Source organism: Rhodamnia argentea, chromosome 10 (genome assembly GCF_020921035.1).
Source record: "Rhodamnia argentea isolate NSW1041297 chromosome 10, ASM2092103v1, whole genome shotgun sequence".
Classification (NCBI taxonomy): domain Eukaryota; kingdom Viridiplantae; phylum Streptophyta; class Magnoliopsida; order Myrtales; family Myrtaceae; genus Rhodamnia; species Rhodamnia argentea.
The window spans coordinates 16,593,586-16,619,251 of NC_063159.1; the positions used below are offsets into that span (position 1 = coordinate 16,593,586).

The 25,666-nt window shown below is 40.1% G+C and overlaps 4 protein-coding genes across 4 annotated transcripts; 3 read left to right on the forward strand and 1 right to left on the reverse strand.

The window, feature by feature from the left end:
* Positions 1–2,778: 2,778 nt before the first annotated feature.
* Positions 2,779–6,835, forward strand: LOC115731263 (persulfide dioxygenase ETHE1 homolog, mitochondrial-like). Its single transcript, XM_030661937.2, has 10 exons — positions 2,779–3,248; positions 4,369–4,497; positions 4,667–4,774; positions 5,214–5,348; positions 5,539–5,580; positions 5,665–5,724; positions 5,810–5,863; positions 6,398–6,422; positions 6,539–6,655; positions 6,791–6,835. The coding sequence occupies exons 1-9, from the start codon at positions 2,997–2,999 to the stop codon at positions 6,643–6,645; spliced, it is 912 nt and encodes a 303-aa protein (XP_030517797.2). The 5' UTR covers positions 2,779–2,996; the 3' UTR covers positions 6,646–6,655; positions 6,791–6,835.
* A 1,920-nt stretch (positions 6,836–8,755) lies between these two features.
* Positions 8,756–10,707, forward strand: LOC125316738 (aspartic proteinase nepenthesin-2-like). Its single transcript, XM_048285914.1, has one exon. The coding sequence runs from the start codon at positions 8,991–8,993 to the stop codon at positions 10,689–10,691; it is 1,701 nt and encodes a 566-aa protein (XP_048141871.1). The 5' UTR covers positions 8,756–8,990; the 3' UTR covers positions 10,692–10,707.
* A 2,191-nt stretch (positions 10,708–12,898) lies between these two features.
* Positions 12,899–15,090, forward strand: LOC115729679 (60S ribosomal protein L18a). Its single transcript, XM_030660303.2, has 4 exons — positions 12,899–13,059; positions 13,257–13,372; positions 13,646–13,709; positions 14,552–15,090. Exons 1-4 carry the CDS (start codon positions 13,045–13,047, stop codon positions 14,891–14,893), a joined length of 537 nt encoding a protein of 178 aa, XP_030516163.2. The 5' UTR covers positions 12,899–13,044; the 3' UTR covers positions 14,894–15,090.
* Positions 15,091–15,704: 614 nt separating this feature from the next.
* On the reverse strand, positions 15,705–25,666 carry LOC115731573 (protein VACUOLELESS1). The gene is given in 16 exon segments (XM_030662239.2): positions 15,705–16,266; positions 16,490–16,587; positions 16,988–17,090; positions 17,307–17,436; positions 18,503–18,606; positions 18,608–18,685; positions 19,310–19,364; positions 20,018–20,091; positions 20,209–20,316; positions 20,439–20,552; positions 20,646–20,735; positions 21,422–21,514; positions 21,604–21,709; positions 22,986–23,125; positions 23,775–24,065; positions 24,557–25,666. Coding segments are annotated over 16 exon segments (2,532 nt in total). The 5' UTR covers positions 25,349–25,666; the 3' UTR covers positions 15,705–16,110.

A 25,666-nucleotide genomic window follows, 5' to 3' on the forward strand; every position in this document is an offset into this window, starting at 1 on the left:
ACAAAATATATATTTAATATACGGCGTGTCTCAATATGTCAAAATTCTCTATTTTTTAAAAAATTACGTGTCGGCGTGTTGTGTGTTGTCATGTCGTATTATATCCCGTGTCCCGTGTAGTGTTTGTGCTACATAGGTGACCGTTGCCTTGCAACAATCACTCCCCTCTTTTTTTTTTTCTTTCTTTATTAGTTTAAAAATTCTATCATAAGTTCCTAACCATTATAAATACTCATTCCATCTCTCTTTTTTCCATTCATTCTCTCAATTTTTTTTCTCACAATCCTTCTCTCAATTTTCTCAAAAAACAAAGGCAAGAATCCAATGGGGAAATCCAATTACCCTCTCGATCCTCATGATTATGCAAATTGAAAATTTGATGTTAATGATATCAATATTATTCCCAATATGGAGCACGTCATAATGCAAGAAAGTCTTTATCATCTTATTGATATGGAAGAAATGTCAACAACAAATGAGCCTGGAATAGGAGGTTACATCCGACATATGGACGGACCACTTCACGAATAAGCAAAGATTTGATTTAGATGCAAAAATGTATGAGGTAACTTGTAAATATTGTGGGACAACATACAAATATATAAGTGGAGGTGGCTATGGAACATGCAAATGGTATCTTAGGGTGAAACATCCAACTAAAGCAGGAATTGACACTAGGCAACAAAAAAATTTCGTGTACGTCAATTCTAACACTTCTCCTTATAAAGAAGAATTAGCTAAATGTATTTTCGTTGATCATTTATCGTTTAATTTTTGTGAAAATTTTGGTTTTAATCATTTTATACAAACTGCATGTGTTCCACAAGCAAAACCTATTCCGAGAAATACACTTAAACGCGTAGTTTTTTATATTTATAATAGAGGAAAAAAGATTTAAGAATTTTTTTTATGAATTTTAATGGACGTGTACATATAGGTAGCGATATTTGGTGTGATCCTTGGCAAAATCATTTTTATATGGGTATAACATGTCATTGGATAGATGATGAATGGAATATTAAAAAAAAAATTATTGCATTTAGAGCTTTTTATGATAGGTATATGGCAAATAATATTTATAGAATAATTAGACAAATTTTAGAAGAATAATATTTGCTTAATAAAAATTTTCAGTTAGTTTTGATAATGTCACGGCAAATACCGTTTCAATTGTTGATTTAGAAAAGATTTGTAAACTCGCTTTTGGTGGATAATTTTTTCGATAGATGTGCTTATCATTTTTTTCTCAACCCAATAAAAACAACAATTCAATTTTCATGAAAACATCCCCAAATTATAAAAGAATGGTGCGTATTTTGAAAAGCAAATAGAAAAAGATCAAAAAGATTTTCAAGAGATGTTCTAAATAATTGGAATTCTACTTAGGAGTTGCTTAATGAATCTTTTGCATATAAAGATTTATTATGTGCATTTATTTTGGATAATATTTCTCCGATTAATTTATTCCCACAAGACTGGAATATTTGCAAAATTTTTTTGAGATATTTTAAAAAAATTTAATGATGCAACTTATACTTTATTCGGTGTTTATTATTCTTCTATGCATTTATTTTTAATATAGTGTATTAATATTATTGGAGTTTTAGAATAAAATGAAAATGATGATAAATTACGTGATACTATTGTAACAATGCGAACAACATGACTACATTATTATAGCAAAATTTCTATTATTTATTTAGTTTCTTGTGTTTTTTATTCACGTATCAAATTAGATGGTTTAAGTGATTATTTGGATACGTATTATGAATATTTACATTAAGATGAAACGGTAAATGTTAGAACTATACAAATAGTAGTTAAAAACGTAATAGTAGAATTATATAATGACCTTTGTAGTATATATAATCTAGATGATATTGAATCTTCTCAACCTAGTGACATACAAAGCGGGGACCCAAGTAAAATTATTGGAGGGCATAAACTTTTGTTGAATAGGAAAAAAAGCAAAATAGAGTAATATGAAATATTTCTAAAATAGAAAGCTATTTAACCATTTCTTTTTAGTTTGCTAAATTCGAAGGTAGCATAGATTTTACAATTCTAGATTGGTGGAAAATGCACTCAACCCAATTCTCAACTATTGTTCTCATTGCAAAACAAGTTTTAGCAATCCCTTGTTCGACGATTGCGGTTGAACAAAAATTTAGCGTCGTAGGCAATATTTTGGACAAACAACATTCAATATTAGCTCTGTATTCGGTGGAGGCTTAAGCTTTTGTCGATGATTGAATAAAGGCTTAATTTCAACAACAAGAGATAGATTATAACCATGAAGCCAAATTCTTTGATGATGGAGATACCATCGCTACGCGTCTTGATATCGAAATGGGTAGCGACGATTGACGATGAGATAAATATAGGGTTATCAAAGATAAAAGAACTATATGGACTTTGATTCTTCTATACCAAGAAGATATGTATGCGCTTAATACTAATTTATTAAGTTTAAGCTCCTTCCCCTCCCTTTTTTTCCCTCAAATTTGATAACATTTTACAATTTAATTACAATTTATATTTTATAATTTTATAATTTATAATTTTCTTTTATAATTCATTATTTAAAAATTAAATTCAAAAATCGTAATGGAACCGGCAATTCCATTTTCGGTTTTGAACCGAAACTGGGCCTCAAACCGGCCCGAAACTGCTGGTTCAAAACACGAACCGGAACCGTCTCTTGAGGTTCTGGTTCCGGTTCCCCTATGGCCACTAGCCGGAATTGCCGGTTCCGGCCCGTGGCTATGTCTCGTCACGCAGTTCCAGGACGCGCGAAAAGCAACGGCCACGATCGCGTCGCCCCCGATGGCTGTCCACTTCCCACACTGTCAGAATCGGGATCGCGGAACTTGGCTCGCCATTGCCGAGACCGGGAGCACTGAGCACCAATCTTCATCCCTTCCTTCCTTAAACAACGAAACCATCGAATTCGCGACGGTTCCATTCAATCGCCGAGCGTCGATTCGCGGCACAGAATGCTTCGCGTCCACTGTCTGGCTCGAGTCTCTACCTGCTGTCTCTCTCCGAGAGCCGCGCCTCGTCCGGCGATCTCGATCTCCAGGACGAGGACGACGGCGGGTCGCGGCCTCAGATGGCGAGCGGTGGGGAGCACCAGAGGGTACGCGACGTCGTGCGATAAGCTCCTCTTCCGTCAGCTCTTCGAGAAGGAGTCGTCCACTTACACTTACCTGCTCGCCGACGTATCTCACCCGGATAAGCCCGCCGTGGTTAGGGTTTTCACATCCCGTTATCCCATTAACTTTTTGCTCAGTATATTCGATGTCCACTGCTTATTGGATTGCAAGGCGTCACATGCTTGGCGCTGACATTTCGATTGAATAGAATGCAGGGTGTTTTGTTAGAGTAATTTGGTGGAGTTTCGGATTGGTTTAGCATATACCTTCTCCTTGAAATTTGGTCATGGAGTCTGCAATGATTAGATTAGTGTGATGATGGTTGGATATTTTCCAGTTCCAGCTTTTTTGTCTGAATATCTCGCTAAACTTTATGATCATTCATTCTCCAAGGCCAAATTGAGTTCTGGACCTGTTGTGTACATCCTTTTCTAATTTCATGACCTGTTGTCATAGGCTTTTTATTGTATACTTATTCCAAAAATCAGATTTAGAAATGCCTAAGGCAGTGTCCAGAACATTTTAGTAGTCTCGATCACTCTGTAGCATATCAATGTCATAATCCACTGATCACAAGTCAACAGAAATGAAATAAAGTTAGCATATCGAACAAATGGAGTGCACTGTACCTGCAGAAAGTTGGGTTTAATGCATAAAATAACCTAATGGTGAAGTTCGGGAGATTTAGTGCTTAAACGGGAGCAAGGAAATACTGGAGTTAGCTACTACCTGCAGAAAGTTGATTATAACTGTAAATTTTGATAGATGCAAGACGGATCTTGAAAGTGCATTATTTTGAACAACCTGTCGAGATGCCACCAAAATATTTCAATCTAATGTTGTCTATAGTATTCATCGTTTCTCCACCTTTAGCTTATGGAAAGGTAAAGGAACACCTTTTCAGCCACAACCAAAACCGTAATCATCCTACTAGCAGTTCACCTCGATGTGAAGATGGACGAGTATATCAGGGTATTTAGGAGGATAGTTTGTCTGGCAGAGGATCTTAAAGAGACCAGAAGTAGTTTCTTAATATATAATCTGTTAGGAAGCAAGTTTCTCTGAATAGCCTACTTGATATCTTCAGGTATTCTGTTGTGTTACCTTTGATTTATTGGTGCTGTTAATCTATAATCGTTATCCTGAAGCATGTCTAACTACAGCAGTTGTGTCTATGGGGATGTATCCTGAAATTTATATGTCTTACTTGCAGTTAATTGACCCAGTTGATAAGACAGTTGACAGGGACCTCTCTTTAGTGAAAGAGCTTGGGTTGAAGCTGATATATGCAATGAACACACATGTACATGCTGATCATGTAACTGGGACTGGTTTGATAAAGGTAGGGCACTCATCTCCTGTGTCAATCTGTCTCATGTGCAAAACCTGCTTACTTGCTATTACACAGTAGTACCTCTTGATCCAGCTTGTAATCCTTATATGGCAGCATACATCAATTGCACTCCTTGCTTTTTAACTTTTCTAAAGTAGATAGTTACTCTGCCTTGCAGGGGAAAGTCCCTGGAGTAAAATCTGTCATTTCGAAGGCGAGCAATGCAAGAGCTGACTTTCTTATAAAAACCGGAGAGAAGATTCATTTTGGCGATCTATTCCTTGAGGTATCACAACCTGATCTTCTATACTTATTATGTCACCAATAGGACAACGGATTTTGGCATAATGCACAAATAACCGCGAATTCACTCTGGGCGATAATTAGCATTCATGAAAAACACTCCAACCTAAAAATCCAAAGGGCACTATTTGCTCTTGCATTTGGGTATTGGGTTATGCTGTGAATTCTAATATTTGTTCTGCAATACGAGATATTAAAGGGACTGCATTGAAGTGATTAACTCTTTTAAAACTATGCAGTCAATGCTGCAAGTTGCATATCCTGCCATTAACTGGCAGCAGTCACTCCCTCTGTCATGAGAAAGGACATTGACCTGGATTTGCATGTATGTTCATGTATTAACATCAAGTACCTTCTTTTATTTGTTCTTCACTTGTGTACTTAAGTCATATGACATTTCAATAATCTTCTTCCTATCGCAGGTCCGGGCTACACCGGGACATACACAAGGATGTGTTACATATGTCACAGGAGATGGACCTAGTCAACCCCAACCAAGGATGGCTTTCACTGGAGATGCCTTGCTAATTTGTGGGTGTGGGAGGACTGATTTCCAGGTTAGATTTCTTGCAAAATATCCCATACTTTGTAAGAGTGCAAAAGTTCGGCTGTTATTATCTTAATCAATTAATGCAAAAATCAGAAACCCTTTATGCAAGGGAATGGTTCTATTTTGTAGTTTATAAGACGGAACCTCCATACTTAAGTCTGATGCTTGATATTGGTACCTTGACAATGTGCTTGCAGGGTGGAAGTTCACTTCAATTGTACCAGTCGGTGCATGCACAGGTTAGGAGATTGAACAAATGAACGTCCTTCACTGGAAGGCAGTTACTTCTTTGATGCTTAACTCTCTCTCTCTCTCTCTCTCAGATTTTCACATTACCCAAGGATACATTGGTCTATCCTGCTCATGACTACAAGGGATTCACTGTATGAAAATCTGATCCTTAGCTCCATAGTGTCATATTGTTCCAAAATCACAGACATTCTCAGAAAGTTCCATTTTGTAATTCAGGTTAGCTCTGTGGGGGAGGAACTTCTCTACAATCCCAGGTTTTTGAAAGATGAGGTGACATTTTCAACTTCACTTACTTTTCCATCGCATTAGATGTCACCTGCGACTTAGTTATATGCAGATGCATTATGTCGTCTCTTTCCATAGAAACAGGGGCTTGGCCAGCAGTGGTCCACCCTTACCGAGATTAAGAACCCCATCTTATCAAGGAGGGATTAAATAAACGAACAATTTTTTCTTTCCATGCCTTAAATGATTCTCCTTGTTGGCATACTCATGTAAATTTAACCTCGTACTAAATTAAGTCCACCGACGAAACAAGCAAACTGAGAGAAACTAAAGGCTATTTCATTTCTGGGACTTCAGAAAGCAAGTTTATGGTAGATTTTATTAATTTTCTCAATAGAGATATATGACTTGTAACGATTAAGTCAATTTTCTTCTGCAAATAGGAACATTTGCTTGGCTTTGATCTCATGTTTTGATATGTTGATTTTGTCATCACCATGACTACGTAATCTCTCTCTCTCTCTCTCTCTCTCTCTCTCTCTCTCTCTAACTATGACACATTTTTTCTTCATTTTGCAGAAAACTTTCAAAAGTATTATGGAAAGTAAGTAACCACTTCTGCAATTGGAACTATCAATATTAAGATATTACTTTAGGTTGAAGGCTGCCTGTCAATACTTCATATGATATTGAAGTGGCTTTTGATAATATGTGCTGCAGACCTAAATCTCTCTTACCCAAAGATGATTGATGTGGCTGTTCCTGCAAACATGGTCTGTGGGTTGCAAGACCTGTCTGCAAAGCCAGCTGAGGCTGCATCAAACTAGGCACAGTCAGGTATAACCTGATAAAGATCTGTCCTGTGTAAGCAGTTATTTTCAAAGGCGATGCAGTTTGTTTGTTCACATATTTAATGTTTATGGTACTTAAGCGTTATACTGAAGAAACATATTTACCTTCCATGCTCTCCTGGGACATGTTCAGTGAACTGAGATTTTCCTCATAACCTTGCAGTGGTAATCCGACATTTAGCTTCACGACGGAAGCTAAATGTTGGATTACAACTAATTTTATGGTTGGAGAAAGTAGTGGCTGCCGTCAACCCCTACTAGTCCATCATGCTCCAAGATAGGTGTATGTCTAGCTTATTATCGTTTGGCTTTACTCTTACCTGTCTACGTGTGTATTTAGAACATAAAGATGAGAAAATAACAGGTATTCACTATTCAAGGCAATAATTGCTTCAAGTTTACGTAATTTTCTCATGGAGTGTGGATCCAGAGTCAACCCTCACTATGGTGGTAAAACTGAATGCAGAGTTCTCTTTTCGCAGAACACATTCTATGCACCTCGGCACGTGAAGTCTCTGTTGTTTATATGCGAATGTCACTGGATGTTTAGCTAAGAAATCAAGAGTCACAAGGGATTTTTCCCATTATAACGATGTCATGGGGCTTCAGTTAGAGCTCTCCATATTCGAGGAGTTATGCTCCACAGCTTTGAAGTGTCGTCACTTTTACTTGGATAAAATTTATAAAATTTCTGCAAGGCAGTGTTAAACATATGCATACTCCCTCCGGTACCATGTCAAAAACCACAGTCGAGTCGAGTGGGTTCTTTGTGCGAGAACATTCAGCGTCGAAACCCTTAAAACTGAAATATACTCGCATGTTGAGCAAGGAGATCATGTCTAGTCCAAAGCAAGAACTCAAGGAGGCTCGAGTGTGGAAAGGACAAATGCCCTCTTTTTTGACCATATCAACCGAGAAAAATCCTCACTTTAGCACGTTAAGAGCGTGAATCGCGTGGGGCGCCTTTGTCAGAACAGAAGGCGTGAATGCGCCTGATGCAGGTAAGCTCCATTTTCAACCTTGTTTTGTATCAGTTTGACGCCATTGCACAAGAATTCTTGTTTGATTCCTGTTAATTAATCAACTCCGTGCAGTGTAAGTGCCGATGCGACCGTTGATGGCCATCACCATTCAATCCTATCCTAATGCCAAGCAGCGTTGGCGTCGCGATCCGCTTAGGTTGTTTGGTAGCTCTTTCGCAAAGTCAAAATCGGCCCTTCTGATGTCGCCATTTTTTTCCCTAGATGAAAATGGTCTCATTTGTTCAGCATCTTAGTTGAAAAAAGAAGGAACTTCTAAACGCAGAAGTTCAAACCTACTCCGGGCGGACTCTTGACGAGTAAGAACGCGAAGCTGACAATGATTTGGGCGGTGGTCTAGTGTCCAATTTCTTTGCTCGTACCGGTTTCGTCGCTTGCATATTATATCAAAGGAAAAACAAAAGCACAGAAGCGCTCAACTAACCTAGCCTTGCCCCCTATTGCACCTGTTCATACCAGTCGTATTTAAGACTTATGCAAAACTTTTTGACGCTCACAGTTTCAATGGCAGTCAGTCCTCTCCTTGTATTTATATACATACTTTCAGTATACTATGTAGTTTATACGTAGGGAGAGGCTTTCATTTCCTGTCTCGCTCTGCCGGCACGATCGCTCCTCCGCCTTAGCATTCTCGATGATGAAAATCTTCTAACCGATCGTCGGAACGGAACTGTGACATGATCTCGGGACGAAAATTGTAACAGGATCACTTGCTATTAGCGCAATTTTTTTGTTGATCACGGCGCCTGCTCAAACGCCAAGGTATCCAAACAAAACAGGTCTCAGTACCGACCAATCCCTGAAAAACGTCCACATAGGAGAGGGCCCTTATGAATTGTCTTGTTCATGCGACACAAAACAAGTATGTACCTAAGTGGAAGATTGTTATACAATTGAATTGATAATAGTTAATATTCCTGATTCGCTCTGTGATGAGATTTTCCGAGCAGTTCACCGGCTGAGCCCTCGGAGTCGGTACCAAACTCATAGATCCACATCCAGATCTGGCTCCCTACTGACTTGGGTGGGATGAGGAGTAATGGCTGTAATTCAGAAGAAGAGAATTTCCAATCCTCAAACCCAAGAACAGGGGGCGGAGAAAGTCGACGTGAAGTCAACGAATCATGAGACAAAACTGCAGAACAGCGACCAGGGTAAGGCGTTGCCCGAGTCAATCTCGAAAATGAAAGTCCACGACAACAACCTCTCTGTTTCTTTATGGCTTTTGCCTTTTTCACTTTCCTTGTCTTGATTCATTAAAGACTGCTGTTACCTTTCATCATGCCCTTCTGTTTCTGCCTCAAACCACTCGAGAAGAGGCAGACCACAATGAATCGGAAAGCTTCCATCTTTCTGGCAATTGTTATAGTCCTCGCTTTCCGCTTCATCAACGTTGCCATAGTCATGAACCGCGAAGATCTCTACTTGGAGGCCTCGAACTCAAACGGCATCGAGTTGTTACGCTACATGAGCTTCGGCTCTGTTCCCTCTTCAGGCAGCACTTCCGGTAGCATCACATCCCCGTCATCACAACCCAAACAGGAGGGACGTGATCATCTTGGTCATGATGATGGTGATTTTACTTACACTGATGAAGTAGAGACAACGAAGCTTCGAGGCCCTCACGGATCGACTAGTGACAGGACCAAGGCTGGAGAATCCTTGGCAGCCAAGGATTTGGCCCGAGCTCAGAACAATTATGGGAAGATGACAGAGATCAGACATCGAAACCCCATATCAAGGCTCAACAAGGACAAGGATCAGCCGAAGCTGCATTTGAAGCTGGTCAATGCTTCGACTTCGCAGGAATCCGAGGCAGACGGGCTTTCGGGCACCCTCATGGCTACATTAAGATATGGAGTGATTCTGGGCTTTGAAGTGTACTTCATCGATGTATACATAGGTACGCCACCTCAGCATCTCCCTCTGATACTTGATACAGGTAGTGACCTCATTTGGATCCAATGTGCTACTTGCCCTGATTGCTTCGAGCAAAGCAGCCCCTACTACGATCCCGAGGACTCCACTTCTTTTCAAGAGATAAGCTGCCACGACCCTCTGTGTCTCCTGGTCTCGGACCCAGATCCTCTGCAGTGTCGCGAGTCGAAAAACCAATCCTGTCCTTATATCTACCTCTATGGAGACAGCTCGAACACTACTGGCAATTTCGCGTTCGAAACATTCACGGTCAATCTCACAGCACGGGCAAGTGACACCGAATTTGCAAGGGTGGGGAATGTGATGTTTGGCTGTGGTCGTTGGAACGGAGGCATATCTGACGGGGCTCCAGGGATGCTGGGACTAGGCAGAGGACCCCTGTCTTTGGCCTCTCAGTTTCATTCTCTGAATGGCCAATCATTCTCTTACTGTCTCGCGAATAGACATAGCAATCCTAATGCGAGCAGCAGATTGGTTCTCGGCGAAGCCGACGGCCTTTTGGGCCGCCCCGGTTGGAATTTCACTTCCTTTCTTGGAGCCCAAGAAAGCCCAGACAGCACATATTACTATGTCAAGATAAAATCGATCATGGTCGGAGGAGAGATTCTCGACATACCCCGCGAGACATGGGAAGTGTCGCCGGATGGGCATGGCGGGACGATCATAGATTCGGGCACTTCGCTCAGTTATTTCGTCGGCCCCGCTTACAAGGCGATTCGGGAAGCATTCGAGAGGAAGGTGAAGGCATACCCAATGGTGGAGGAGGGAGACTTTCATCCATGTTACAACGTGTCTGGCGTGTCGAAGCCCGAGATACCCGGGTTCGGGATCGAATTCGTGGACGGGGCAGCATGGAGTTTCCCAGTCGAGAATTACTTCATTCCGGTCGCGCCGGACGGGATCGTGTGCTTGGCGATGGTGGAGAAGGACGAGTTCCCCGGGAGTTCGATAATTGGGAACTATTTGCAGCAGGACTTTCACATGTGGTTTGATATGAAGAAGTCCAGGCTGGGTTATGCAGCCATGAGATGTGCTGATGTTTGACACTTCTGTTGAGGATTGATAGTGGCTTTGCCCCAACTTCTGATTCATACTGCAAACAAGCAAATGATTATATCAATTTTCTTTTATTTTCTCCTTCCGGTCCTTACATATTATATTATACTATACATAAAGTTGGTGCAAGTGATGCATATCCATACTTGACCGCCGGAGACAAAAACAAAAGGGTCGCTTGTCGCCGCACGTAATGGCAAGAAATGACAAGAGAAGCCGTGTATTTTGAGAGAAGAAAAGGAGTACTCAACCGATAGACACCCTCATTTTTTCAGTTCTTAGGAAAAGGAGAGAGGATCCCACTCACGGCGAAATGTCCGGATTAAGTCGTAACTACTCCTCACCGCGCTCGATTCGGTTGAAGTTGACGAGGTCGTAGGTATAATCTCACCTATCGAGCTGCTAATAGTCGAAGAATCCATCCACGCAGGATATGTCGCCGGCTCTAACCTTTTAAATGGTTTGCCCACGACGTGCATCAAACTCGTAAAAATCCCGCCCGGCCCACGACGTGGATCGGACTCATTTTTGAACTCCTCACGTCAGAACTACGTTAGTATCCACGGAGTTCACGGACCTCTCGAATTGAAATGCTAGGGTTTTGAAGATCGGTAAATTTTTAGCGACGATGGGGGAATCCTTCAAATGCGCTCGTGTATTTTACCAGACGCAGTGGTAAATCTATTATCCAGTATGTTGCTTCCCTTGTTCTTCCTAAATTTTCTGCAAGTGGATGGTTCAAATTGCTAGCTCATCCAATCTTAGCTCGGTTTGTTTTCTGAAAAATGAATAATTTAGAAAATATTCTCCTCAAAATAATGGCTTGTCCCTCTTTAGAAAAATGAATGAACGGAAAATATTTTCCTCATCTTTTTTTTATTAATTAATTATTTTACGCGACACGAAGGACAGTTTTGATCATTCGCTTTCTTGAAAACGAACGGAGCCTTAGTAAGAACTCCACCAGATGAACAAGTACCTTCAACCTTGTTCTAATGTTATTGCGTTGCCTATCAGTTATCTAAATTGAAAATATTTTTTATACAACGGGAGTAGGACTTTTCAAGAGTGGCTTGTCTCGTAGGAAAGAGCATTCATTGTTGACACCTTCTTCTCTTTCTTCCATGGCTCGTGCTTCTTTTGTATGGTCGATCGAGTTGCGTTGAGTCTTACTCGACACCAAGGCCGCCATCGCTCCGAGGTAGATCAAATGTGTTTCCTACGAAGGAACTTTCTTTTGATTAGTCAATTTCAACCGATTGAGGAGCAAATTTGATTCGCTAAAGATGAATCAAATTTTCTTAAAAATGATCTCTTATATCGTTTAAAATAATTAGACGATGAAAATATCTTCATTATCGATATCGGTTCATAGAGGATTTTTTTTTTCCAAGTGTTCCTACATTTAAGTTTTGGGAGAAGACAATATAGGGAATTTCTTTTCTCATAAAATTAAAGGTTAATACCATGAAAAATCATAAACTGGTATACCTATGAAAAATTTACCATAAATTATTTTTTTGATCATGAAAAACCCCAAACTAGTATAATTGTGACCAATTTATCCCAAACTATTTTTTAACCACCAAAAATCCTAAAGCGATACATCAGTTATAGATTTACCCTAAAATAATTTTGTAGACCATGAAAAACCCCAAATTTTGTATACTTGTAATAAATTAATCCTTCATTAAATTGAGTTAATACCACGAAAAATTACAAAACGATATATATATGACAAACAGAGGGTAAAAATTCCAAATTGGTACACTTGTCAATTGTCACGTGTCATATAATTTAGTACTTTAAAGGTTAAATTTAACGAAAACTAACAAAGGGTAAATTTATCACAAATGTATCAATTTGGAATAAAATTGTCATGAATGTACAAATTTAAGGTTTTTTGTGGTTAAAAAAATAGTTTGGGATAAAATTGTCATAAATGTACCAATTTGATATTTTATGTGGTATTAACCCTAAAATTAAAAAAATTATCTAGTATCATCTTCACACTAATTATATTATACCGTTAATCTGGGTATTAATGGAATTCGACTTTTACTTCTCCGGGCGATGCTAAATCCAGTGACAGCCTTTTCATTTAAATATTAAAAGAAAATGGATATGAAGACAGCAGTTTTGGATTCTCAGATCCATTTACATTACTATTGGGCTTACACTTGATGGGCCTTGTCTAGGCCCAGTAGAGCACTTTCGCGTTAGGGTTTCTCCCATCCCTCGATTCTTATACCCTGCTTCTTCATCGATCGAGCGAGGGATACTCGGAGCAGCCGAACGAACTCGCAGTCGCCGCTTCTCCTCCTCCTCCGCGACGTCGACGATGGTCACTTTCAGGGTTGGTTTCATGGTCCTCAAACTCCATGATTCAGCTAGATCGTTGTTTGCTGCTGCTCATGCGTTTCCCGCTCTTCTAGTTTCTCTTAGTGCTGCAGACATTTTGGTTTCGAACTACTTCTGCATTTGGGAGTTTGCTGAAGGTGATTTTTCCTTTTTTTTGGCTGTTTATTGTTTTTTGGGTGAACGTGGACGCAGTTTCACCAGTACCAGGTGGTGGGGAGAGCTCTGCCGACCGAATCGGATGAGCATCCGAAGATCTACAGGATGAAGCTCTGGGCCACTAATGAAGTCCGTGCCAAATCGAAGTTCTGGTATGTCTTGTTCTCGATGTCGTTGGTTGCTTTTAGTTTTGCTTCATTTATCTGAGGGAAGAGAGTTGGCAAAGTATGTTTTCCGAATGTTGCACCTTGTGAAGTGCTTGATTGTGGCGCGGAGTCTGTTTAATTAGGTTACACTACGCTGAAAGAGTCGGTTTTTGGATTATTCAACTTCCGTTCTTGGGTTTTGTTGCTGATTGATTCAGAAGAAAGCCTTTGATCCAATTAATTGGGCGATCTCTTGACTTCTTTTGGGTCTTCAATCAGGTACTTCTTGAGGAAGCTTAAGAAGGTTAAGAAAAGCAATGGACAGGTTCTAGCCATCAACGAGGTACTGGTCGTGCTTTTCCCACTTTTTTTTCATGTTAGAAGAGAAGAGATTAGTTGCTGGTTAGAGTAATCCGTTTTTCAAATGTATTTTTGCTTTTAAGCCTAAGCTCATTGTTGACTTCAGCTTCAATTCATGTTTGTTTTGGAAATGACCACTTTTTTGGTATCTGCTTTGCTTAAGTCTAAGTTAGTCTGTAACCTTTTTAAGTGGATGCTGGACTGTCATCTGGATCGCAAAATTCACAAAGTTCACATCGCTTTAGCAGAGTGCTGGCCATTTTGACAATGTGGGTTGAATACTATTGCCTTTGTCTCACCTCATGTCTGTGAAGAAGAAGCTGTTCTTTGGATAGTTAAGTTTGCTTGATCTGAAGGTGGTAGCGTATTGGAGTGAAAAGTTTTATTTGCTGCTTCATAAACGTTCTTCCATTATCCAAGATTCATCATGTCAATGCTTTTCTGAAGCATTTCAGAGGACCATTGATGATATTTATGGACATCCGAGTCCATGACTAAGTTTTTAATCAAGAAGAGTGTAGCATAGCATCAAGCATAATACATTTCTGTTTGGACTTGTGGCCTGTCTTAACATATCAGTCTCCTGCAATTTTCTCTTGGACTGCTGGTCGGCACTCTGTTTAGCAAGTGCATACCACTTCTGGTTAATTGATGATGGATTTTTTTTTTTCCCGCTGATAAATATCTCTACTCATATTCATTCTATTCCCTGAGCTCTGTTCGGTGCTATTTATTTATGGGAGAAGAGTTTTGTGCCTTGCATTTCTGTTATTACTTAATATACTTGTCAACAAACATAATCATATTTGTTAATTGCATTCCCAGATATTTGAGAAGAATCCCACAAAGATCAACAATTATGGTATCTGGCTTCGATATCAGAGTCGTACTGGGTACCATAACATGTATAAGGAGTACCGGGACACAACTCTGAATGGGGCAGTGGAGCAAATGTACACTGAAATGGCATCTCGCCACAGAGTGAGGTTTCCTTGCATCCAAATCATTAAGACAGCTACTGTTCCAGCAAAGTTGTGCAAGAGAGAGAGCACCAAGCAGTTCCACAACTCCAAGATCAAATTTCCCTTGGTGTTCAAGAAGGTTAGGCCTCCAACGAGGAAGCTGAAGACCACCTACAAGGCCTCCAGGCCCAACCTATTTATGTAACTCTTTCATCTCGTACTGAGCCTTTTAAAGCTATGCAGTTAGCTGGCATTGATTTCTGAAGGAGCTAGATAAGATATTGTGGTTTTTGACTAATGGGTGACGTTCTGTATCCACCAAATTTTGGGTATTGTTTGGCAATTGTATCGACTCTGCAGACATCTTCCCATAGTTACCTTCAAGTGAAATTTTCATGTCAATGTGTGCCAGAAGATGTTATATCCCAAGTAAGCCGCTAGTGCGGTCGTCGATTACAGAGAGATTAGCATTTCATTTGCTGAAGGGATGATACTTGCGGATGATTTATGATTGGGGCGTGCAGACCTCAGATAAGGTGGCTTGTGGTAGCATCCATGATCTAGAGGACGGTACGCTTGAACCCATAAAATTGACTAAATGGTCTCTCGCTAATTTGTTTATCATTGACCATTTCTGCAAGTGCGGGAATCGTAGTGAAGTGCAGGACCTCGCCCTTTCCCTTGTGCAGAAAGTTATTCACCGAGCCATGTCTTATCTTACAACTATACATACGAATGGTAGCGCATGCCGCAAGGCCATCGATCAATTTACTTTTGGGAGTAGTTTATGAAGTCGTGTTGTCATTGTTAGCTTTGACAACGTGGTGGCCTGTCGTCATTGTCAATAGTTCAAAAACGATCTCAGGATAGACGAGCAAACGTACATATGCAGGTCTTATGAAGACATTGGTGATTGTGCTGCCATCTATAAGTACGATCGATCTTTTACCGTCTCTTTGTGAGGTGCGAACCCAACAAGATAAGTTACAATGGCACGAGGAGACTCGCCAAACAGCTTCAAACTAAAATGTACTCGATAAATATGCTCAACAGAGAAACAGACGCTCACCTTAAATCACAAATTGGAGATGTTTGTTTACAAGCAATGTGATCTAATAAAAGGACCACTTATGATTACAATCTCCTGAAAACTAAATAAAAAAGAGACAAACAAGATACAATACAGTACAAACCCACTAGGACTTAGCAAAGGAGAATGACAATGCACCAAAATCAGAGATGAAGATTAGCAGAGAGAATGCATCACTAGAGCGGATGTTGAACCTCACTTGATCAAGGAATTCAGAAGGATGCATAACACTGAAGGCGAATGAACATCTTTTCCTGCAATACTATTCATCACCTATGAAAGAAGAGCAACTCGAATATGCACATAGATCCCCAGAGGGAGTGTCCAAGGGACTAAGAAACTCCCAATCTATCTCGAAGAGTATCAAAAATTGATGAAGCTGCTGCATTTTGTGAAAACGTTAATTTCAGTCTACCCAACAATTCACCGTCTTTGGCCTGAGAGGCAGCATCAGCAGCTTCTTTGGCCATGCCTATTCGAGCATAAGCCTACCGAAACAAGAAATGCAAGATTAGTCTGAAAAATACAAACGAGAATGAAAAAAGAGAAGCACATAAAACCACTGCATCTTTGCGACAAGCATAAGAAAAGAGTCTTTCAGACTTTAAACTACAGATAAAAGAAAATGAGATTATATATACATTTTGTATGCTCAAAAAGAGAAACTCCACAAAAAGGAAAAGGAAACCATCTTAAGGAACATCAGAGTACCTCAGCTCTTTCCCGAGGATCTGCTAGTTTTGGGATATACTTGAGGGCCTCACCCTTCTCATCAGCATCGACACAAGCCTCCACAAATGGTCGATAGCCTATTCAAAGAGACCGACAGACAAATTCAGAGGAAGCCTACTCTTACCAAGACCAAGAGCATCCTATTTGTTTTCAAAAGCAATTATCAACTTGTTAAAAACGGTGAAGAGTCCACTAGTGATTGGTACAATCAGTTCCAACATTTATTCTTTTGGCTGAGATTGCGTTTCAACAATGTAATCCAATCAGGTTCATCATTAGTCATGCCCAACCTGAAAATTGACATATCCCTGAGCACATGTAGAAAAATGACATTCTAGATTTATAAATTTTTTGGACTGCCTAATGTGAAGTGATCACCAAACAAATGTTGCACAGTATTTTGTGTCGGTTATTAGCTGACAATTTCCAAACCTTGACCTATGAATTTCAACAAGGCATAAAAGTCAATATGCTAACCAATTGGTGGTCGCTTCTCCTTTGAAAACTTCTCGAGTGCTTCCCAATCTCTTATAGTAGCCAGTGCGAAAACTTTCAGCCAGTACCATCTCTTTTCAGATACCTAAGACAGTTCCACAGAAATTTAAAATATCAATTGTGTAACTTGCAGACAAAAGTGATGTTAGAAGAGAAGGGAGCTGAAAGTTTAGTAAAACCAAATGGGGATATCAAACATGTTCTATCCCAATGTCACCTGGGCAACACGTCATCTAATGATGTATAACTAAATATCGTTGCCCCTGTTTTGGAATGAGAGCAATGCCGCCACCATACCAACCTTAAATTCAGATCTCACTCTCATTGCAGCTCTATGATTTCCCAAAACAATACAGGTACGTATCGTATCACTGATGCTTGAGTCAACAAAAATTGGCTGCTTAGTAGTGACTTCTAACTCATGTTGAATTCTGCAAAACAAAGGAAAAAATGACATCCATCTTAAGGAGAAGACAAAAAGACAAATATGTCAACAAGTATCACTGGATAATTAAAGGAAAAACTCCAAAATAGGGATAAAGCTAAATTAAAGAGACATCACAATTCATAAATGATAAAAGCAACTAGGACACTTTCAATTTTGACTTTGGAAAGATTGTGATCATTTGCAAGCAGCTAAACTAATTTCACAGACCGCATGCACTGTATCATCTAATAATTCCTTTCCCTTAATCCGCTTAAACAGTTGCTTCAAACTTCGAGGTGAGAAGAGAGAGGCCGGAAAGGAGAGAGGAGGAGGAGGAGGAGGAGGAGGAGGAGGAGGAAGGGGGGGGGGGGGGTAAAGGATCCACAAAGTCGTCAAGATGAGTGCTCATAATCAGAGGTCGGGACATGCACAGCTTTCAGCATCATAAAGAGCCTTGGGTGTCATGGTCACAATCTCGAGGAGCATGAGAACTACTTCACAAAAAGCTAGATAAGTATTCTTATCCTGCCAGAGACTTCACATACATTTATCATCCAACTTCTGGGAATCCAACGAGAATTTAGCCCTTTTTATCAGAGTTTACCCAGAATGTCCCTTTAATTAATGGAGCAATGTGAAACAGAATGCGTTCTCTATTTGATGCTTTCAAAGTAGAAAATAGCTATCACAACCGCAAGAGCAACCCATTACTTGCTATGTTATACTTCACGTGAATATAAAGAATGTAGCAGAACTTAACATGATCTGATACAAAATGAAGGCAACCATTGCGCAGACATTCTCTAGTGACCTACATTTTGATAAAATCATTATGTTCTATTAAGTTTTTCTTCATTTTAACGATAAAATCAAAGATCTTATTACTTAGTAATTGTCTACTTAATTTGCAAAATGAGAATAACACAAGTTAACTATAAATTAAAAGCTCATTCCGTGACGGAGAATGGATGTTTGTGCTTATTACTAAATGCATGTCTAGATGCCTAAAACTTGTATATTCTTAAGCAAGAAGTTTAAGCTCTGAAAATAAGACGAGATTGAGAGGGAACCTTAGCAATTTGGCATGTTCCTCAGCAGCCTTTGACTCAAAGTTATTTTCTTTAGTCTCCGCAAAAAGACCTTGAGCCTTCTCAATAAGTTTTATGCGGGGGCCCATGGAGTGGAGATCCTTTACTTGCCATTGGATTTCTGGCAAGTTCCCATGATTCTTTCCACAAAAGGAAAGCCACCTCCTATAGAGCATGTAACTACATATGAATGAACCAATAATCGAGAATTTACCATTTAGAAACTATAGAGAATCATTTCATTTGTTAACTTTGATACAATTTGGAGAAATCATGGCAATGATATACTATTACTAACATAGCCCAGCCCCAGTGCCCTTTTGCTGAGTTGTGCATGCTAACAACTGAAAAGGCCTAGAATGATTGAATCTAGGCCAGGAGGGTTCATTCCAGTAATATCAAGATATAACATATGAATCCGAGTAATTGCAGAGCCGATCAAAGCATACTATGAACTACAACAATTATACCAGCCCACCTTAACCATCCATAGGCACCAGAAGATTCCCGATGTTTAATTCCGACTTAAGACAGCTAATAGGGCCAACCACCCCCTTTGCAATGAAGGGAGACAAAAACTTGAAGCCCCAGGTGCCTCCATGAAGTATAAAGTGGATGACTTCATACTTCAACTTCACAATGAAAGTTACGAAAGCAGAATTTATGAGAGGATGGTCTGATAAAGATACATAACCTAACAAACTGAACCATTATTGACCACTCATTCTATACTCAGCTAACAGTGAGAATGCGCACAAAAAGGCGATAAAGAGCAAATGACAGACTCACTTGAAGTTGTCCAGTTGACAGAAAGAAATCCTTCAGAAATTCATGCTGGTAACATCTGCAACCCAAAAAAAAAAAAAAAAAAGTCAATATCCATGCAGAAAGCATATGCTCGACACACTATTGGCCCCACTCCAACAGCATTTGGTACGATTCATCTATCCTCAAATAGTTTTATGTTTGCGGGAGATAAAAATTTGAAGCTGCCATATGACACCTTGCATATCCTTTTCCACTGAAGCACATATATGGTGTGACTGTGAAATTTCAGAACCATGCTTACAGCATGGCTCTTATTTCTTCTCTCCCAAAGGTTCATCTTCACTATAGAGACCAAGGTATCTGAGGACATCAAATCCACTTCACTCTTTGGCACACAGACAAGGAATGATTTAGCAAAAGATATAATTCGTACTAATCATACTCATAAATTGGATCTTGTCTCCCTTCCCCCATCATCACCTCTTTAAACTATTTCGTAGCATTTGCAGTTCTCAAACGATTGGTGTGCTATGCTTTGACAGCAGTCTTGAGAATATTTCTGGCCATTATGGGGAACCTTGAGCCTTCAATAATATGGAACAGAGATTGCAACACCCATTACTTTTTCAGGCTGGTTCATTTCATGATTTTAGATATTTTTACTGTACTTTCGGAGGGGTCAGGGAGTGAAGGGCAGAGAAGATGATATATAAAGGAACCTGTAAATACCTTGAATATGTAGTGAACAAATCTCGCGCAAGAGGTTTGGCCTGAATCATCCCAAAAAATTCTAAAGCTGGCCTCTGCAGTGGACAAGAATGATTGTTAAACTATAAGAAATGCACTAGCCAGCCAGTTTATGTTCTGGATGCATAGAAGATACTGCACGTGAAATATCATGATGATGTCAGAACTAATACCTTCTGCCAGATGTGGAAGAGGACAAGATAAACAAGGTCAGTATCACCGCTTTCAGTTGCCTTCATCAGAGCTGTATCTTCTTCCCCTATGCTCAACAGAAGAGGAACCTGTATGAAGAAGAGGTAAGAGTACATATTACTTTCTTAAACTATCAGCTTGAATAATCTAAACATTACGTGTGAGATTGCAGAAACACAGCATTCAAGAAACTATCAACACGGAGGCCGACCTGTTTGGATGGACGGGGTTCATGTTCAATGAGCATGGCAGCTAACTTTCGTCGGCCATTCTTATCTGCATGAGCAGCGACTGCTGCATATGATATGCCTTTGCATAATTGCAGCTGAAATGTAGAAATTCTCAAGTCAGTTGTTGTACAACATACTTACTTATACAGTTGATTTCAAGAGGAGACATGCAAAACAGATCTCAAAACCTTGTCAAGTAACATTTCAAGAAGTGCTGCATCTGGAATTGCCAAAGAAGCTGTAATTTTCGAGCATGCCCAGTGCATTATCACCACCTCCTACAAAGACGAAGTAACCCAGAAATATGAGCCATGAAAGGAATAAATTGAACATGTGATTAGCATTTCTCTAGTCCCCCCATAAGCCAGAAAACAAACTTAAAGCTGGTCTCTAGACGCTGAAAGAGATTCTTCATGTTGTGTATGGTATGATCTACAAAAGGATATACTGCCAAATGAATTGATCGATACAACTGCAGTTGGACAAGAAGGAATGTAAATGTTTTAGTGGACGAGTGGCTCATCTCTAGACTATAAGGCATGGGCAGAGCTTGAGCCAAGTTAAAAGTGCGATATGTTCGGCTTTTCATTTGCACTATCCAATAAGGAGGAAAATTTCAAATTTCATATACATTTTCGAATTCCTTTCCACACTTCCAAATATGTAGCTCAGAAGAAATAAAGATAGACTTTGGCCTCACAATCAACAATGAGTGCAATTTTGTGCCTGGGGAAGATAATGAGTTAATGGATGACAAAAACTAGTCAAGAAGTCCAGGATTCTGGCCCGAAGACAAGTATAGGGTAGCTGTGCAGTGATAATCTCGAGTTTAACTCATTTCAGGTACTTCAACATATATCTCAAGCAAGATTCCATTTCTCATCAGATGTACATGTGTTTAGAATGTCTCTTCACGTTTGTGCACCAAAAAGAAGTCGTGTAATAAGCCTCCAAGGTAACTCACCTGGTTCATTCCCAGGTACTCTGAAATGTTAAGCGCAAGTAGGTGTTGGTGAGCATTAATCAAGCGACCAACCAGAACTGATGATGTGAGCAACTACACACAAGAAGCATTTTCAGAAATCATGACTAAAAATATGCAGAGGCAACACAATTAAAACATAAATTTGATTAAACTTTAACAACCTTATATTGCTTAATGCTAAGAGGTATTCCAACGTCAGGGTTACGCACAGCATTCAAAACTCGCAGAGTTTTACACATCTCTTGAATACGATCACGTTGAAAATGACTGCCAAAGCCAACTGGATATCATTACCGAGAGCAAAAATCAGGGGTAAGAAATACCATTATCTTTCTAAGGTGCAGTATGTAACTGTATATTGAAAGAACAATCTTTGACAGACCGATCAATATCTGTTTTGCATCCTATGTACTTACATGAAATGTTAACAGCAGGAAACAGAAAAGGTCAAAATTCTTTTCCTGTTTGATTGAACTATACAGAAACCAAAAAGCTTTATGGTTCTTACACTATAGTGTCAGCAACACGTCATGTTATAGTGCTTATAGCTGAATCAGACTCATGTCCATGTCGCTGGTTAAAATTAATATTAGAATTTCGCTGAAGTTGCTCGTGTGGTTTTCTAAGAGGAATAGCATCTGATTATAGATGAAAGTCACTCAATACACAAAAGAATTTTTCAGCTAAACTCTTTGGTTAATATTACTCTATTGCATATTCCCCACATGCAGCCACAAAATTATTCAAGATGATATTTGCTCAATGATTGATGTTTTTACTAAGTTGAGTTAAGATGAATCTTGCCGATTCACAATCAAAAGAAGAGCTCTACATGGATTATGATTCTCTTTCGAGTTTGATTAGTGAAGTTATCAACTAGGATTTGTAGGATTTCAAGAAAAGTTTCCGTTTCAGTTTAAGTAGGATATTATAATCCCATACTATATATATATTTTTGGTCAGATCCCATACTCTATATTACTCTGTCATTTAGAGGATACCCGTTTCAACTATGAGTCAAACTGTAGATAGTCTATAAATACCGTAGGAATTCTTCTTTTCAATAGTTTTGATAATTTCTTTATTTTGGTAGTACTTTGCTTTGGGATTGTGTGATGCAATTATTCTTTTAGGTGTGATGGTTAAGAAACCCTAACTGTGATGCTTAAGAAGCTTTGGATGTAAAGCCTAAACTAGTGGGTGTTCTACTTAATTTCATGTAAGTTCCTCTTGCCTAATTAAATGTGTTTAGTTTTCGAGAAAGCTTGCTCTGGGATTGAATATCAGACACTTCATAAAGCAAGAGCTTGCTGTCATTGAAGCGATGACACTGATCCAATACCAGACGTTATTGAAAAACAAACTCCTTTTGTAGTATTTAGAATCAAGTCCTCAGCTGAAAGTAATTCTATATATGCATTTAGCATTAAGTCCATTCATTCCCATATCCAATTAAAAAGCCAGGTGCAAGAAGCTATGTACTAACACTATCATCGTCATGATAAAGAACCTGATGTCAGAAACCTTGAATAAATCAGAGTACCTGCAAAAGGCTTGGCCATAGCTTGCAGCTCTCAGTAGTGTTCGTTGACGTGACACATCAAACTCATGTCCTGCAGCATCTATGCATGCTTCAACAGCCTCGGGCAAGGATGAACGAATTAACCGTAGATTTTCATCCGCCTGATGTGAAGTACTAATCAGCATTGTCTCAAGAAACAATAATTTCTATCTCTGAACTGTCACAAACCATCATTAGGTCATGAAATAGCTTCCTATCATCTATTACCATGTCCTCATATCACAAGAAATTTCAACGAAATATAAAGCCACCCCTAATTTGAGAAAAAAAAATGATAAAATTACATTAAAACAAACTATCTAGATTCTAGTACATCAGAAATGTACAAGAGCTGAAAGAAAAAGGGAAAGATAACCTAACTATCTAAAGCACTAAAACTAGACAAAAACAGAACAAAAAAACCATAGCCAAAGGACCTATAAGAAGAAGACGACCATAGCTGTAAGAAGAAAAACTTTAACCATTAAAAACAGAAGCTTCAGTTCCATCAAACATTCTTCTGTTGCGTTCTCCCCGAATAAGCCACATGATTAAGAATATGACCGTTTTGTACAACCACTAACACTTATTGCAGTATCGACCAGTAAGTGGCCGGATATCTACCACTGGATGCAAGGAAAGTAGAGAAGATATGACCCTAGGAAGATCGGCAAGGATTTGCAAACCCAATGGCAATAGACACTCAAATTATTTTGGACACTAGGCAATGATAAATGACGTACTTCTTATTGCAAATAGGAAATGCCTGACCTTAGCGCTTCGCCGGTCAAAGTGATCCAAGGCATCATATAGTAAAGCTGCTGCTGACGTACTTCCAATTTTGAAGATAGACACAGTGGAATCAGGAACACGCTGTAGAAATTCCATACTAGTGTTGGAGAGTATCCTCACCCCATCAGACTCAGGAATAAGTACAACCGGCTCATCATAGAGATAGCGCACTGGTTCTCCAATAGGACCAACCATCAAGAGCATGTCATCCCAATAAAGAACAATACTGTCCATTCCACACCAGGCCATCTGCTCAGGAGGCAGAGCTGACTGCTCACATAAAACCAGTGATTCATTATTATAAAAAGTCTTGCTAAATCTCAACCCAAAATATCAATGTGTGATCATTGTGACGCTATCTATCGAGTAGCAAGAAAGATACAAACAGTTCATTGGGACTTCTTGGCAGCAGAAACATGCATCTTTCAAGTACAACAGAGAGAAATAGGAATTTAGGTTCCAGTTAACCTTCTGACAGCCTTCGTGCAATTTTAACTGTCACTCCACTTGCAACAATAAGCTAGTCTTGCACTTCAGCATTTTTTCAGAAGGCCAACACTAAACTGTCCTGATTATTATCATAATGATTCCAAAAAACTAGTTCCACACTTAAAAGAAGTTCTTATCATTGAAGTACGACAAGCATAATCTACGAAACCAACAAAACCAGCATTATTCTTCGATTATACAGAGAAGTAATTCATAATCATCCGGTTGGGATCTGCAATGCATTACCATTTACCATTTGAAAAGCAACCCACCTCACAATTGCAAGAAAACTTGATTTCTGAGAAATCTGTGGGCATAACTAAAAGCTGCCCGTCATGCGTAAAGGCCGCCAACCACTTCCCATCACCGGACACCGCCATCTTCTGCAACGGCCCCAGCACTTCCCCTCCCACCTGGTCCACTCTCTGCACCGAGTCCTCCTCCACCACCACCAACCCACCCTCCGGAACCCCCATCAAAACCTCCACATTCCCCGACATCACATACTGCGGCTCGATCACCGCCACGCATAGCGGCGAATCCTCAAGCCCAGGATCTGACAGCTTATATGGCTGCGGATTCTTAAAATCCGATACGCAGAACAATTGATTCGCCTCAGTGAGACACACCAATCCATTCCCCCAAAATACGCAATCAACAACGTTCTGCTCGAAACACTCCTTCCCCATAGAAATGTTCGGCTCCACAAGCTCGGCGTGGATATTATACCGAAAAACCGTACCGTCCTGCACGAGGCAGACCAGCGTTTGGTCGTCGGTCCACGACATGCCGATCAACCGTCCTCCGGGGTGCTTCCACACGGTCTCCGCGATCAGGACGCCGGCCGAGTTGAAAATCCGGAGCTTGCGGAGCGCGGACTCGGCGTACAGCTGGACGATCTTCGAGTCGTCCCGGATCACGGCGATGGGGCCGCCGAAGGAGGCGCAGGCGACCTTGTTGCGGCTGAGGTCAATGTGCTTCCAACGCATCTGGTAGAGCTCGGGCTTGCGGTAGTAGCGGTTGTACAGGAGCAGCCACTCCGCCGCGACGGACACGTTCGCCATGGGAGAGAAGGTGAATTAGGGCTTTCGTGGGAGTGATCAGGCGAGTGAGGAGGGCATGCGCATCAAAGTATGGGGGAAGAGCGAACGCACGGAGCGATGATTGAGCGATTGAGAGGTGAGGGGATGTTGTAGAGAGAGAGAGAGAGAGAAGGAAGAATCATCCGAGGAATAAGAGACCAGATATCTCGTTCCAAGAATTTTAATGGCGAGGCGATGTTGCAGAGCACCTGAATTTTTCTCTGAAGCGGCTCCGGCCGAGGGAAAGAATGAGAGGGGTAGAGAGGGGGGAGGGAAACAGGAAACAGCCGAACAAATGCA

Excerpts from the sequence above, each read along its gene's own strand:
- LOC115729679 (XM_030660303.2), top strand. Across the intron at positions 13,373-13,645 it reads CGTGCCAAATCGAAGTTCTG|GTACTTCTTGAGGAAGCTTA; the intron begins GTATGTCTTGTT and ends GTCTTCAATCAG. Across the intron at positions 13,710-14,551 it reads AGGTTCTAGCCATCAACGAG|ATATTTGAGAAGAATCCCAC; the intron begins GTACTGGTCGTG and ends TTGCATTCCCAG.
- LOC115731263 (XM_030661937.2), top strand. The coding sequence starts at position 2,997 with ATGCTTCGCGTCCACTGTCTGGCTCGAGTCTCTACCTGCTGTCTCTCT. Across the intron at positions 3,249-4,368 it reads ACCCGGATAAGCCCGCCGTG|TTAATTGACCCAGTTGATAA; the intron begins GTTAGGGTTTTC and ends TCTTACTTGCAG. Across the intron at positions 4,498-4,666 it reads CTGGGACTGGTTTGATAAAG|GGGAAAGTCCCTGGAGTAAA; the intron begins GTAGGGCACTCA and ends TCTGCCTTGCAG.
- LOC125316738 (XM_048285914.1), top strand. The coding sequence starts at position 8,991 with ATGCCCTTCTGTTTCTGCCTCAAACCACTCGAGAAGAGGCAGACCACA.